General features: G+C 37.8%; 1 protein-coding gene and 1 pseudogene across 1 annotated transcript; both read right to left on the minus strand.

Annotated features, from left to right (window-relative positions):
- Positions 1 to 1,913: 1,913 nt before the first annotated feature.
- LOC122086834 (receptor-like protein 34) lies at positions 1,914 to 3,047 on the minus strand. Its single transcript, XM_042655780.1, has one exon. The coding sequence runs from the start codon at positions 3,045 to 3,047 to the stop codon at positions 1,914 to 1,916; it is 1,134 nt and encodes a 377-aa protein (XP_042511714.1).
- Positions 3,048 to 15,732: 12,685 nt separating this feature from the next.
- Positions 15,733 to 17,012, minus strand: part of LOC122086835 — a 1,833-nt pseudogene continuing 553 nt past the window's right edge.

Raw genomic sequence — 17,012 nt, forward strand, 5'->3', positions numbered from 1 at the left:
AATTAGTCTTTAATAGTCATAGGCTTACTTGGAGAGACCTAGGTTCAGGTTCCGCTAGTTTGTTTTTTGCTCTCCCTGCTGGGTTTTGTTGATTTTTTTTCTTTTTTTTGTTAATAATATCAATCTTTCAGCAAAAAAAAAAAAAGAATGAAACCAGCAATGGGTGGATGGTGTTAGGTGGCACAGTAAAGCAGGGGTCTTCTAAATTTGAAACTTCAAGGAAGAAGAAGAGTCAACATGAAACTTTTGAGTCTTTGACAACAGAATAAGAGAATACACTACACCAATTTTAATTACAGATTTTCTCTTCTGTTTTACTTAATTGTCTCAGATATTTCAAGTCACAAACGACACTCATATTCTTAAGGGTATCAATTTTGAACTGAAATTGAAATCATACGTTTGAAATCAAATCGAATCGAGCCAAAATAAATTAACTTGAATTTGATTTCAAAAGCTAGAATCTTTTCTCAGCTTGGTCTAGTTTTATTTTCATGACTCAAATCATTGAACCACACCGAATGAGGAACCAGAAAATTATATTCTCTTTTAATATTTCAATCAATATTGATTTTAAACTCTATTCCTTTTAATGTTTGCTAAAAGTTTGGTGGATCATGACTCTAACAAATACTTTTTATTTTATTTATTTATTTATTCATTTATTTTTTGTGAAGATGTAAATAGTGATCCCAAACACCTAAAATTAGATCAAAACCGAATAAGAAATTGAAAGCGAACTTGAACCAAGTGGAACAGGACCATGACCGAATAAGTAACTGAATACAAATCGAAACAGGACTGAACCGAGTTGGTTTAATTTTGGTTTTAAGACTGTGTTTCTATTTTCGACTTAGTTCGATTTTGATTTGTATATTTTGTATCTTGAGCGGAACCAAAATCAAATCAATTGACACCCTTATATATTCCACAGAGATGCTCCAATGATTACCAATAGCATCACGAGTTTTAAGGAGAGCATGGACCATTTTGTACATGGCTCCAAGAGATATTAAATTGGTCTAGAATTTGGTGCCTTTAAGTATGGTAATTTTGACTTTGACTTGGGCTACCATTATAGAGTTGGGAATTCTGTGAAGAGGAAATGATAACTGTAAGTGTGTATTCATCCAAAAAAAATTTGCAAGTGTGTGACATCTTGTTCGATGGGTATTTGGATTATTTTCTTTGAGCATGATTGCTCACATTGGATTACGACTGTCCAATGTGGCATAAACAAAACAGATACTAGTTTCCCAAAATCAGAAGCTGCATATAACTGACAGTGTATATTATCTACAGTAACATATAACCCATGAAGAAAAATCTTAAATTCTAGTCGAATTGTTAAAATATTGGATTTCCATAGGCTAGCCGCTAGCCCATTGTTTTAACTTAATTTAACAATCTTAGTGGGAAGGGTTATAATGTATGCAGTCTTACCCTCGTTTTTTTTTGCGGAGAAACAGTTTCCAGACACAAACCAGTGACCACAAGTCTTGATATGATTACTAAAATAGGCGTGACACTTGAAGTATCCACAAGCTCTCTCTCTCTCTCTCTCTCTCTCTCTCTCTCTCTCTCTCTCTCCATAGTAGTTTGGAAATTTATTAAATAAAAAGAGCACAGATAACATCCTAAATGGAGGGTCTCGGCATGATTCTGAAAAATCCCCACATAAGGAATGAAACCAAAACAACCCAACATCGCTAGTACACTGAACATTAAGTACACAAATAAATACAAGTAGGAGAAAGAACGAAAAAAGAAAAATACATATATCTCGGCAGAAATATCGCGAAATATGCAACTGAAATTGAGCCCGGATCCTCTTCAGCCGGCTGTATACTTCAATCCCATCTTACAAGATCCATGGGGTGTGGGATCTTGTTCACTCCACAATTGACATATGTTCATATTCCTCTCCCATGCCTTTTGCTCTTCTTTGACTTTTGCTTTGGCTTGAATCTTTTCATTCTTGATGTTAACTTAAAGCAACCAATGATCCTCCAAAACATGGTTTGTCCAATCAACACCCCAATTATCACCCCGGAACAATACCCTGCAATCACAAATCTCCAATCAAGTAAACTTGTTGAATCTATCGAAGCTGGAGGTAGTGCTCTTTCTGTTATTCCACATCTTTTAGGTAGTGGAAATCCACATAATCCCTCATTCCCTTCATATGAAGCAACTGAGAATGTTCCAAATTGGTTGTCTTGTGGTATCATTCCTGTGAAATGGTTTGGTGATAGATTCAAAACTGCAAGGAATGTGAGGCTTCCCAATCGTTGGGGGATTTCCCTTGATAAAATATTTTTGGAAAGATCCAAGGACTCAAGCATGGTCAGCTGAGCAAGTGAAGATGGAATTTGCCCTGTGAGGTCATTTGCAGAAAAATTGAGCCCCATGAGTGCTCTAAGTTCCCCAATTGCAACTGAAATATTTCCTCGAAACTTGTTGTAAGAAAGATTTATGGTGGTGAATGTTTCTATGACCTTCTCCATCTCCAAACTTATTCCTTTGCTTACAATCTTGAGCTTAACTTCATAGATAAGATCTGCAAGAGAACTTGAATTTTGCCAACTTATATAATGGGCAAGTTGAGGTTTATCTGTAACCAACATTGATTTCCATTGACAAATATATTCCAGTGGCAATTTTCCTGTGAAACTGTTGAGAGAGATGTCAAAAACATGTAGCATTGGGAAGGGAGAATGAGAATCAGCAACAACCTTTGGTTTTTGTGTAATGGGACCATAGAATTTGTTAGATTGCAACACCAAAACACGCAACTGGGGTAGGCTTTCCAACCAGAAGGGGAAGGTGCCACTCAACTGGTTATTTCCAACATCTAACACCTCCATATTCTTGCAATTTTCCAATGATCTTGGTAATTTCCCCTGTAGTTGATTCCCATTGACTTTGAATATCTGTAGTTTGCATCGTTTGGTGTAAGCTTCAGGAATGGGTCCATTCAAGTTGTTCTGCTCAAGATTTAGGACACTTAGATTACCAATCAAGTGACCAAAACACTTGGAAATCATACCACTCAATTTGTTATAGGTCAAGTCAAGAACCTTAAGATTAGTTCCACTACAGGTGGAGTTAGGAATTTGTCCAACCAGTGTAGTGTTGTGGAAGAAACCATCGAGTATGTCATTGAATTGATTATGTGACAAATCTATATAAATCAATGATGGGAGAGACAATAGAGATAATAAATCTGGAATTCTCCCAGAGAAAAGGTTGCTTTCTATTAAAAGTATTTCGAGATTTGGAAGAGTGAAGCCTATGTCTCGTGGAAGGCTCCCATTTAGTTGGTTATGTCCAAAAGAAAAATATTCTAGAGATGAGAGATTATATAGTGTGATTGGGAACATACCAGATAGCTTGTTTTCGTGGAAAGAAATAACCTCAAGTGAGGAGAGCTTATATAGCGAGACAGGGACCATACCAGATAGGTTGTTTCGATGAAGTGCAAGATAGTATAAGTTTGTTAGCTGACCAAGGTATTCTGGAATGTTCCCTTGCAGTTGGTTTTGTTCAAGAGAAAGACTTCAAGATATGAGAGATTATATAGTGAGACAAGGATCATACCAGATAGGTTGTTCCTATCAAATGCAAGATAGTGTAAGTTTGTTAGCTGACCAAGGGATTCAGGAATGCTCCCTTGCAGTTGGTTTTGTCCAACAGAAATAACTTCAAGAGATGAGAGGTTATATAGTGAGACAAGGACCAAACCGGATAGGTTGTTTCCATCAAGTGTAAGATAATATAAGTTTGTTAGTTGACCAAGGGATTTGGGAATGCTCCCCTGCAGTCTATTTCCATCCAAAGAGATAACTCGGATGGAGGAAATGTTCCCAAATAAATTTGGTATTTCTCCTGTTAAGCCATTATCAAGAATAGAACTTACCTCCAACTTTGACAAAGACGTAATTACTTCAACTGGAATCTTCCCGACAAGATTGTTATAGGAGAACCAGATTTTTCTTAGACGAGTGCAATTGGCCAAGCTAGTAGGAAGCTTTCCTTCAAGAGTGTTGTTATAAAAACTAATGAATTGTAGTCGAATAAGCTTACCAATTTCTTGGGGGATTTTGCCATGGAAACTATTGTTACTGATGTAGAGGTAATGAAGAAAAGTGAGATTGCCTATGAAAGGAGATATGATTCCTCGCAACTCCTTCCCATCTAAGTCCAAGTTGACAACCCGTCGTCAATGACGATGGCCAGATGTGATCCCTACCCAGTTGCAGAAATGGATGGAATCGTTCCAAGAAATTAGTGTTCATACGGATCATAAATTTGTTGCTTAAACTCCAGCAAAGAAAGTCGATCTGTCTCGTTCCCTACGATCCTTCTACCGGTGACTGATTGTAGCCACAATGAGCTCCCAAAAAGGAGAATGAGAGTTAGAAGCTGAAGCGCCATCATAATCAAATTTTGGTATTCAAATAAAAAAAACATGCAATTTTGAGTTGCGAGGGAACTAGAAATGAAGAAGAAGAAACTAAACCCATCATAATGTTTTTATTTTTTTTTATATTACTTACCTTGACTTATAACTCACCCTGTTGGTTAGAGCTTATTAGGGCTGTTTGATTTTGTTTTCAGAAACAGTTTTTTTCTGTTTTTCTGTACTCAGAAATAGAAAAACACCCTAATTTAAATTTTTTTTTTTTTTTTTTTCACTTCACTTGTTTTTGGAAACAGAAATAGAAATTTATGCCTATTTCTGTGTCTGGAAATAGGAATGGAGAAACAAATTAGACTTGTTTTTCTGTTTATTGAAACAATTGGGAGAGAAAAAATGTTACAAAACCGATGCTTTATTCGGCTACCCAACCAATTGAAACTTCTCGTTCAAAATTTTGGCTCTTCCCTGTTACCTAGAAGTAGTTGCTCTCAACACAAATCAGACATGGCATCTGAGAAACAACCAATTAGTGCGTAGAAGCTCAATGAAGAGCCATCGGCATTGGAGGATGTTGTACGGTGGAGGAGGTGGCACTGGTTTTAGCGGAAACGGACGATCCTTCACTTCCAGTGATGACGTTCAAAGCTTGGTTTCCGGGTGTTACTTCCTATGTTATGATTATGATCCTTTGCCGGCATCAACAGATCGGCTGTAGCCCCTGATTCATCTCGCATATGGTTTAATCTAAAAAGAAAAAAACCCTTTAAACTCGCAGAAATCAGTGGCGGTGTTAGGTGTTTTCAGTCACTGGTTTTGGCCATTGATAGTAGCCATATGATTGGAAAAATCTATTCGTCCTTCGCTGGTATTCAGACACATTAGTAGAAGCTTTACTGACCACTGCCAAGGGTGGCTCTGGTCTTTCAGATTGATGCGCTTTCATAGGTTTCGGCCGTATGTTTTGGGGTTGGAATTTTGACCTTCTGATCTGTTAAAGGGGGTGTTGGTGTACGATGCCTTGTATTCCGTCACAGCTTAATCCAAGGAGTACTGGTGCAGCGCCTCGACAGGCAGGACGACAGATTAGGGTTTTTCGCTATATATTTGTAGTGAGGGTTTCTTTCTCTGTAATGCACGCAATATTGAGAGGTGTGAGGGACGAGCGTTGTAACCCTATTCTCCATTGATAGTGAAGTAGGATCTCATCTCGCCGGGGACGTAGGCAATCTTGCCGAACCTCATAAATCTGTGTGCATTGCTTGTTCTTGTTTTTACATTATCTTCTGCATTGTTTTAGGGTTACGTTTCTACAAAGGGGCTAGTAAAATCCTAGCATAGCAGACCCAATAGAGAATTTCAGGTTTTAGGGAGAAGCTTCAGCTTGAATCCAGGACCCTCCACTATGAAGGAGCATGTGATCGTTACTATTTTTGCTAACTGTGTGGTGGATTATGGAGGTGGAGATGCCCACTCTATCGGTGCCATTACGGTTATGAAGGCTTACTACAAACAAAGCTTGAGTTTCATTCATCTCTTCTCCTTGTATTGGTTTGGACTTTGGATTGAAGGGTTGGACCGTTGGATAATGAGATTTGAAATTGTACAGGTAAATTGTATTTTTAACTGTCTTTTCTTAATCAATCTTTGCGGAAATCGTTTACGGAAACAGATTTATCAAACACTTTTTCAACTCCAAAAACTGATTCTTAGAACAGAAACGAAAAAATTTGTCTTTGCTATTTCTAGACATAGAAACAGCAGAAACAAAATCAAATGGACCCTTAGGGCCCGTTTGATAACTTTTCAAGAAACGCGTTTCTGCCGTTTCTGTTTCTAGAAACAACAGAAACGGAGTAAAAAGCGTTTGATAAAACTGTTTCGTTTCACTTATTTTCAGAAATAGAAATAGAAATTTTTACTTATTTATGGTTCAAGAAATGACCCAGGAACTTGTTTCGCCGTTTTTGGAAACGACTTGTGGCCATTCCAGCTCATTCCAATTCATAATTTTGCAGTGTATCTTTGGCCTTCCAGCTCTAATTCCCTAATGGAGAGATGGATTCGCAATTTTATCTAGAGTGGCGAGGCTGACTCATCAAAAGCTATCTCAGTGAGCTGGGGAAAGGTGTGTCAACCTAAGGCGGAGGGTGGTCTAGGCATCAGGAGGCTTAGAGATATTAATTTGGCTATGTTGGCTAAGCTCACATGGCAAATCAAGAATGAGAGGTCTAAATCTGCTGCTTTTCTAAGAGGGCAATTTCTTTCAGCTGTAGGTACTCCCAAAAAGAACTATGTATGCTCATCTATTTGGCAAGGGATTAAGAAGGTTTGGGACTTTATGGAGTCAAAAGAACGATGGATTGTAGGAAAGGGGGAGGACATATCTTTCTGGTATGATCGGTGGCTGTCCGAAAAAACGATTTTGGAAGAGATAAATATTGTTCCTGAGGTTTGCTTGGAAGCGAGGGTCGCTGATTTTATTGTTGATGGGTGGTGGCAGCTTCCTCCTGTGAATCATCCAAGACTTCAGAATATATGTTCTGAAATTCGAAAAATCCCAATTGCCTCAGTCGATCAGGATGAGATAAGGGTTTGGTCAGCTACGTAGTCAGGTAAATTCTCAGTTTGGTCAGCCTGGGAAGATCTTTGATCTAAATCCCAGAAGGTCTCATGGGGGAATTTGGTGTGGATGAAGGGTGTCTCTCCTCGGGTCTCAACTCTGGGGTGGCGTGTGGTGCATGGTAGATTACCAACAGATGAGAATGTGGTAAAGTGCTCAGTTCAAATGGCATCAAGATGCTCTCTTTGCTATAGTCAGGCAGAATCTATGGATCATTTATTTCTTCATTGTAGCTTCTCGGTGATGGTGTGGACCAACTTCTTGAAGGTTTTTGATTTGCAATGGCAGGGTTTCCCTTCTATTCAAGAGCTGTTTTCTTGGTGGAAGAGAAAGGCTAGAACAATTCCCCTGAAGCATATGTGGTGTGCATCCTTAATTTATGTTTTATATCACATATGGATGGAAAGGAACTGTAGGAGGTATGATAACAACAGTAGGAATGCTGATTTGGTAGTGAAAGCTATATGTACTGATCTGCATGTAGTATCCTACATGGTCCCAATGGTGGTGAAATCGACGAAGGATTTGATGTTGCCTGCAGCGCTGAAGCTATTAAGAGCAAAGGCCTCTCCAGGAAGGATTGAGAAAACTCAAGATAAATATCAATGGATGTTCTCTTGGCAACTAGGGAGTGTAGGTGCTGGTGGGGTTGTTCAAAATCATCTAGGGGTGGTCAGGGCAAGCTTTGCATTTTATATTGGTATTGCATCTAACTTTGATGCTGAGTTTGTAGTGTTCTTCGATGCCATTACTATTGCTCAGAGGTTGAGGTTAAGCTGGATTCAATTTGAATCTGACACGAAGGCGGTGGTCTGGTGTGTCTCCATTTGCTTAATTCCGTGGAGGCTTACACAGAGATGGTATATTATCTTGAATTTTTTAAACTCAAGTACATGAAGTATTCGTCACTGTTTTCGGGAAACCAACACAATGGCAGACGGGATGGAAAAGCACGTTTCAGATTCTCCTAGGTTCTCTATTCATGAAATGGAGTGGGATGCCATGGGCAAACCACGTTTCAGATTCTCTTGACCTCTGTTTTTAGTCAGCTCTCTCGCTCTTCTCTTTGTTGATGGCAATGCCGAAGCTGGAGAAAGAATGAGAAGTTTGTGGGTGCCCTGTTGGGTATTTGTATTATATTCATTTTTGATTATTCTAATATAATTCTTTTGCTGACCTTACACAAAAAAAAAGAGTTATCAAACACATGTAGCATTGGGAAGGGAGGATGAGAATCAACAGCAGCCTTTGAATTTTGTGTAATGGGACGATAGAATTTGTTAGATTGCAAAACTAAAACACGCAATTGGGGTAGGCTTTCCATCCAGAAGAGGAAGGTACTGTTCAACTGGTTGTTCCCAACATCTAACACCTCCATACCCTTGCAATTTTCCAATGATCTTGGTAATTTCCCTCTAGTTGATTCCCATTTACTTTGACTATCTGTAGTTTGCATCCTTCTGTGTAAGCGTTAGGAATGGGCCCATGCAAGTTGTTCCACTCTAGATTTGGGCACATAGATTGCCAATTACCATGCAACCAAAACACTTGGGAACCACACCGCTCAATTTGTTATAGGACAAATCAAGAACTTCAAGATTTGTTCCATTACAGGTGGAGTTGGGGAATTTTCCAACCATTTTATTGGTGTGGGAGAAGTCATCGAGTATACCATTGAATTGGTTATGTGACAAATCTACATAAATCAATGATGGGACAGATACTAAAGAAAATAAATCTGGAATCCTCCTTGAGAAAAGGTTGCTTCCAATTTCAAGTACTTTGAGATTTGGATTAAGAGTGAGGCCTATGTCTCATGGAAGGTTGCCATGAAATTGGTTCTGTCCAAGATAAATAATTTCAAGAGACGAGAGATTATATAGTGAGACAGGGACCATACCAGATAGCTTGTTTTGTTAAACTGAAAGATAGTATAAGTTTGTTAGATGAACAAGGGATTCTGGAATGCTCCCATGCAGTTCGTTTTCTCCAATAGAAATAACTTGGAGAGATGAGAGATTACATAAAGAGATAGGAAACATACTAGACAGATTGTTTAGACAAAGTGATAGAAAGTGTAAGTTTGTTAGCTGAGCAAAGGATTCTGGAATGCTCCCTTGCAGTCCATTCTCACACAAAGAGAGAACTCGGATGGAGGAAATGTTCCCAAAAGAAGCTGGTATTTCTCCTATTAAGCCATTATCATTAAGAGAAATTGCCTCCAACTTTGATAAAGATGTAATTACTTCAACTGGATCTTCCCGACACGATTGTTATAGGAGAACCAGATTTCTCTTAGACGAGAGCAATTGGCCAAGCTAGTAGGTAGCTCTCCTTCGAGAGTGTTGTTGTAAAAACTAATGAATTGTAGTCGAATCAGCTTACCAATTTCTTGTGGGATTTTTTGACGGAAACTATTGTTTGCAACGTCGAGGAAATGAAGAAAAGTGAGATTTCTTATGGAAGGAGATATGATTCCTCCCAAGCCCTTCCCTTTTAAAACCAAGCCGATTTGTTGATGACGATGGCCACATGTAATCCCCACCCAGTGGCAGAAATTGATGGAATCTTTCCAAGAAATTAATGATCCTTACGGATCATAAATTTGATTCTTGAACTCCAGCAAAGCTAGTTGATCCGTCTCATTCCGCACAATCCTTCTACCAGTGACTGATTCTAGCCTGAAAGAGCTCCCAAAAAAGAAAATGAAAACTAGAAGGTAAAGTGCCATCAGAATCAAATTTTGGAACACAAATATAGAAATCATGCAATTTTGAGTTGTGGGAAAAGTACCCTATTTGAAGGATAGTGCCAATCAACAACAGTAATATTCCACCAAAAAAGATGAAATACTCCACCAAACGCTAGCTAGGCGTTAGATGTTTGATTACCTAAATGACAAAAAAATTAGTTTCTATGCTTTTTTTTTTTTGCTAACGACGGGTATCCCGGCCTAGTCCCACGGGCTCATGTTGACCCCACAACCGCATGGACCGAATCATACTGAGGTTGAGCACTAAACACCCCCGTGTGAGTGACCCAAGGTGTCCCTAGTGGGAGTCGAATTTAAGACGTCTGAGTTTATGGCTCGTACCAAGTTTGTTGCTCACCAACTGCGCTACCCCCTATGCTTACCAACATGGAAACCATGGAAAGCACATTTGATGATGCAAACAAAGAGGGGCATAATTGACCTTCAACCAAATGTGGCGTTACTTACTTAGTGGGTTGAGCTTCAGGCCATGAATATTTTTTCTCCTATACCCAGGGAGCTTGATATGAAAGATTACAATTTGAAACTGGAGGGTGCTGGTGTAGGATTGCAGTGAAGGAGAGGGCGGGGCAGCTGTAGGGTAGAGGAAGTCAAAAATAAAATGGTGAAGAAACATACATGGTCGAGTGAAAATTTTGGTTTGTTGTTTTTGAAATTTCAGGTAATTTCAGCTTTGTATACTATTTTTCTCTTTTTTTTAGTACAAATGATCTTTAGCTAAAAAACAGTGAGAATTTTGGATAATTTGTAAACCCAAACTCAATATTATGTATTTTTGTTAATTGAAACAGTGAATGAGTAATTTTGTATAAAAAAAAATTTAATTTTATGTAATCTTGTAATTTTGGACAAGGAATGTCTGGTTTCCTCCACTGATCAAAGTGGCAATTAACCGGAAAAAGTGAAGGTTTCTTCCACTGATCAAAGTGGAAACCGGAAAAAAAATGAAGGATACACTAAGCACATCATAACATGATGACTTGACCTTGACTTAATGAGAACTTCTACTATAATTGGAAGATGACTCACCCCATTCCGCAACAATTTCTAGAAGGAACACCCTCTTAATTACCAGGAATCTTCCGTGAGGACCCAAGACTGACCCTATCACTTCGCTGGTGACAGGAATTTGATGCCCAAAGCATTACTTCCTTTTTCTTTGTGATCAAATGCCCAAAGAATTACAAGCAGCTAACCTGCCTTTCATGGGATTCGTGGTAACCCCTTCTCCCTTCTCCCTTCTCCCTTCTTCTGCATCCTGAATATCTGATCACTTTTCAACATAGAGCTGGAGTTCTGTGAATATAGAAGGGAAAGTGGAGCATCGATTAAGAACTAGAGAAGGCTTGTGCTGATTTTGTTGGTGTTTCAAGTTTCAAAATATCAATTAATGACCCTCAAGTATTCTTTTGCTTTATATTATTTAGGGTAATTTACAGCGCCACCCCCTGGAGAATGTCAATATTATAGGAACACTCCCTCTCTTTCACTAAATTAGACTTAGACCTCTTACCGTCCGTCTCTGTTATAGAATATACCAAGAATGCTGACATCAACAATTTATTTTCTTTTCTAAATACCATTTTACCCTTAAAAATAATGAAGTACCAAAATTACCCTCATAAGTCCCCAAGTCGATTTCAACACAAAGAAGAACGTCGGAGAAGAAGATCCTTAGAGCGTTTTAGATTGGCAGCTATAACCGCCTTCCGGTGACCCGCAGCTGCGAACCCCTTCCAGCGACTACAGGTATGTTATTCTGCCTCTTATCATTTAACCCGTCAACCTGTTGCACTTTCTGGCACTTCGCCACCATCGGTGGCCTTCTCTTTCACTGCCCAAGTTGTCTTCTTCTTTCATCTCATTAATCTCTGAGCGTATAAATACCCTTCCATTGTCTTTTATACAACATAACGAAACCAGAGAAAACGAAACGATCAGATCTCGTCAGCTAAGACAACACGAGAGAACGCACGGTCAGCCTCAGCGGGTAACCCGTTCGAATGCATGTGCTGACGTTAGGTAAGTCGGTCTCCTTCACATTCTCTTCAATCCCTTCTTCTGTTCCTTTTGGACCTGTTGCTTTCAGGTCGAGCCCCCAACCCTCCCTTCTCTTCTCTACTAATTAAACCATGTGTAGCACTCCCACAGTCACTTCTCCCTTCACACTTTGCACCTCTCTCTCTCTCACATTCTCTTCAATCCCTTCTTCTGTGCCTTTTGGACCTGTCGCTTTTAGGTCGAGCCCCCAACCCTCCCTTCTCTTCTCTACTAATTAAACCTTGTGTAGCACTCCCACAGTCACTTCTCCCTTCACACTTTGCACCTCTCTCTCTCTCTCTCTCTCTCTCTCTCTCTCTCTCTCTCTCTCTCTCTGTGATTTATGGGGAGAGAGAGGGACAGTTCTTCAGGTTGCAGCGAAGAAAGTTGGAGAGAAGTTCATATACAGTAAGTGAGGAGACCTCAAGCTTAGATTTTAGAATAATGGAGTTTCTGTTAAATGTTTTGATCTAATGGGTTACATTTCTACAAATCTCTCTCTTTCTTCCCCTAAAAAAACCCAACCCTAATATATAGTACATAAATATTTTAAGGAAAATCAAAAACTGAGATTCCTGTAATATGCTCTTTTCATTTTTTTTTTTTTTCTTTTCTTCTTCATTTGCTGATCTTAAGTAATTACAGTCAATTTCTCTGAACTAACTTCTCTGTTTTTCTCATTTTAGGTCAGCCTGGTTACCCAAGAAATCCATTATTATGCATGGGTTTAAAGCGACTTAGTTTCTCTTTGATGGTTCGTTTTCTGTAATGGATCTTGATTGTGTTTCATTGGTGGAGATGGGAATTTTGCTTGGAAGTAGCGATTTTTTTACTTGTGTTCGAGCATGGTCTTCTGAGTTCCCTTTTATATTAAACCCAATCACTAACTCCATTATTGGGCTCTGCCGCCTCTAATAATATGCTAACAAGACATCAGCATATATACATCTGAATCTATTTGCCGGCGACAAAACTAGTAACTCGGCTGGAAATCGTCGGAATCATAAACTGCAGGTAGGGAGAAAATGATAGAATGAAATGGTATACAAGTGAAGAGAGGGGTATTTTGGGGATAATAAGATAATGGTGTTTTACTCATAAGGGCTAAATTGTCATTTCATAGCATCACTTAACAGAGACTGACTATAGGGGGTCTGAGTCTAATTTGGTGAAAGAAAAGGGATGTTCCTATAATATTGGTATTCTCCAAGGGGTGGCATTGCAAATTACCCTATTATTTAAAAACTTTTTTTGAGTCTTTTTGACAAGTGAAGCAAGTGAATTTGTGTTTAGTCCCATATAAGAAACTTGTAAAAGTTTCTTGGGGTGTAAATATAAGAATTTGTCTGTAAGGGACATAGAGTTATTTAGAGAGAAGTCTCTCTACTCTCTCATGTGTCGGGGTTGTCCACCTGCATTAGGGAGGCCAATCCCATAGCGGACATTCTTGCCAAAACGGCATCAAAAACTGGTGGATCAAGAACAAGGTGGGGTGAGTAGCTTCCCCTAGTGATTTTGCTTTGGTTATGTTGTACACACGATGATATAGAATGGGATAAAGTTTGGAAATCGAGATTTCAATTTTTATAATCTAGTCTTTTTGAAGTTTTTTTGACTCTTTGTCTTGACTCCTTTCTCTGCGAATGACAATGCTGAAGGTGGATTAGGGAACTGAGTTTTGTTCAGTATGTATTCTTTTATATGGCTTCGACTTATTTCTTTTTCATTCTTTAATATATATATTTGCTGATCTTAAGTAAAAAAAAATGTTGTTCGTTTTGTTGATTTCTTTCCATTTTTTTTTTTTTTACCCTTAATAATATTGATCTTTTTATGAAAAAAAAAAAAGAAGAATGGTACCAGCAAGGGTGTAGCAATGGGTGGATGGTGGCACAGTAAAGCATGAGTCTACTAAATTTGAAACTTTGAGGAAGAAGAAGAGCCAACATGGAACTTTTGGGTCTTTGACAACAGAATAACAGAATACACTACACCAATTTTAATTACAGATATTTCAAGTCACAAACGACATTCATATTTTTAAGGGTTTCAATTTAGAACGGAAATCGAAATTATACATTTGAAATCGAATTGAACCAAAATAAATTTATTCAAATTTGGTTTCAAAAGCTGGAATCTTTTCTTAGTTTGGTTTTGTTTTGTTTTCATGACTAAAATCATTGAACGACACCGAATAAGGAACCGGGCAAATTATATTCTCTTTCGATATTTCAATCAACGTTGATGTTGAACTCTATTCCTTTTAATGGTTGGTAAATTATGACCCTAACAAATAAGGTTTTTCATTTTTTTGTTTTTTTGTTTTTTTTGTTTTTTGTTTTTTTTGTTTTTTGTTTTTTTGTTTTTTGTTTTTTGTTTTTTGTTTTTTGTTTTTTGTTTTTTGTTTTTTGTTTTTTTGGCGAAGATGTAAAATGTGACCCCAAACACCTAAAATTAGACCAAAACCGAATAAGATCATAAGCAAACTTGAACCAAGTGTCCCAAATGCCTAAAATAGGACCATAACCGAATGAAGAACTGAATAGAAATCAAAACAGGACTGAATCGAGTTGGTTTAATTTTGGTTTTAAGATTGTATTTCTATTTTCGATTTAGTTCAAATTCAATTTGTGTATTTTATATATTCAGCCGAACAAAAATCAAACCAATTGACACCCCTACATATTCCACAGAGAAGCTCCAATGATTACCAATAGCATCACGAGTTTTAGGGATAAAGACTATGAAGCATGGACCAAGTTGTACATGGCTCCAAAAGATATTAAACTGGTCTAGAATGTGGTGCCTTTAGGTAAGGGGATTTTTACTTTGACTTTGACTTTGATTTTGAATTTGACTTTGACTTTGACTTTGAATTTGACTTTGACTTTGACTTAAGCTTCTATTATAGAGTTGGGATTTATGTGAGGAGGGAGAATTCTGATGCTTTTTTCTGGGAAGGATAAAAGGAAAAGGGCTGGTTCTAATTTAGACTCCAACGTAGTAGCCCCAGCCACGGAGTTCGATGGGTATTTTGAGCATGATTGCTTACATTTGAGGATTACCACAATACTCTATTTTCTTTGTTTCCTCAGCTCTCTTAATTTTATTTAAGACTCTTTTTCACTAATATCTTTTTGTTAGGAAAGAAAAACCTAAAAGGCAATGTGGCTTTTACACCTATGTACAAAGAAGAACGAAATGACTACCCTGACTTCATGAGAAATGTAAATCCCGCCGTTATTGATGCTTTCACGGATATTTCCATTAATCCTTGTGCTCTTCTTCTTTTTTTTTTTTTCAACTTTTAAAGGTATTCCTCAAAGGCTCTATCAGTGCAAGAATCAAAGGTTCAGGTAATTTCATTAGTCAACATCCTCCAAAAATTCTCTTGCCATTTCCTTGGCAGGGATTGATTTCTGATTCGTGGGGTATCAAAATCTGTTCGGACCAAATCTTTTAGGGGTTTGGTATGGGTTTTGGTTTTAGAAACCGGAAAGAAAATATTGAAACCTATCAGACCAACTGATAAGATTGATCTGAACCGACTGTTCAGATTGAAATTGAAGAAGAAAAAAAGTACTACTAGTAAAACTCAAGACCATACTGATAAAAGAACGATAAAGGATTGTTAAAAGAAACTGATGGTAGATCGAAACCGACCAGATCGATAGCTATCAGCTTTGAATTGGGCTTTTGTAAACCAAACCGATATATGAAAAAAAAAGAAAGAAAATTTCACTCCCCTCCCTTGAATGTTTCATTTATTACACTTATATTTCCTGTAAAATTTAAAATTACAATCGTACCCCTTCTAATATCATAGATTCTATCAATCGTATCCTGACCGTGAGTGGCCCACAGTTAAGTGGTGTCTCATGATGCATAATTGAACTTTAAACCCCAAAATAACCCTAGTCCCATTGTGAACTTACCATCATGAGGATTATACACATCAGGATCTTAAAAACCTTCAACTAAACCATCTGGAGAGAAAGCCATTGGAACAAACCTTTGGGCTAATCTCTTGACACCTTGATGATGGTAGCTATTAACCTGAATCTCCATCTTCCCTTCCTGGAGAGAATCTTTGAACCAGTCATGCAATGGGGTATTTTCCACCACATTCACCTTATGACGATGCCCATCGTAGTTGTCATAATCAATGTGAACCAGTCTCTCTCCTGAAATATTTTTGGAGAGTTCTTTCTCAATGTCTTGATAAAGGGAACCCCCACGAGCAACATTAAGGATCTGTTAATCCCCACAGATTCCCAAGGTAGAGCTTTACGAGTCTCAATTCTATTGTGTCCTTTTCTCGATCAATTGATGTGTCGCTCACATGCAATCTCCTAATCTCTTCTAATTCTTCTGGTGAAAGCCCAGAAATCTTGGCATCGTAAAGTGAAGGATTGATGTCTTCACCCTCACAGAGTAGAACTCCATGGATTGGCTCAAAGCTGTCTAGTGCTGGCACCGCTTCATAATTGACGATGAGATCAAGATGATATTCACCTAATCTCAGAATTTTTAAGGATCGAAATCAATCAAAAAACACAAAAAAGGAGAACATTATTAACAATTAGAACGAACCCACAAAATCAACAAACTTGTTCTTCCAAATGCTTCGTAGGGAGACGATGAGTACCATCGGAAGTATGGAGGAGAGGTCGGAAGCAATTGCCAATCTCTGATTTTGTGTATTACACAGAGACACAGAGAGAGGCTATCCTCTTCATATATGTAGGGGAATTTAGTATCACTCCTCTACACTCCGGCATATATTTACTAAAACTCCCTTACTTTTTACTTTTTTACTGATACTTCCCTGCTTTTTTATTTTTACATCTCTTTCTCTCCTGCTCTTTTTAAATACCCAGATTACCCTTATTTTTCACTTGTAACCTATTACATTTTTTTCATATTGATTGGTTTAAAATATGGTTTGAACCAAACCACTTACAAGTTTTGTCTCATCCAATCATCAAGGATATTGACATAGTTGATGTGTCCTTAAATATTATTTATTTATTTATTATTATTATTTTTATTTCGTCTCATCCAATCATTGGGGATGTTGTTTATTTATTATTAAAATTATTATTTTTTATCTCATCCATCATCATAAATTTAGCAATCTTTTTTTTTTTTTTTTT

Source organism: Macadamia integrifolia, chromosome 8, assembly GCF_013358625.1.
Source record: "Macadamia integrifolia cultivar HAES 741 chromosome 8, SCU_Mint_v3, whole genome shotgun sequence".
In the NCBI taxonomy this organism is placed as follows: domain Eukaryota; kingdom Viridiplantae; phylum Streptophyta; class Magnoliopsida; order Proteales; family Proteaceae; genus Macadamia; species Macadamia integrifolia.

What these genes read in the sequence shown, in the direction of transcription:
- LOC122086834 (XM_042655780.1), bottom strand. Translation starts at nt 3,047, where the DNA reads ATGATTTCCAAGTGTTTTGGTCACTTGATTGGTAATCTAAGTGTCCTA.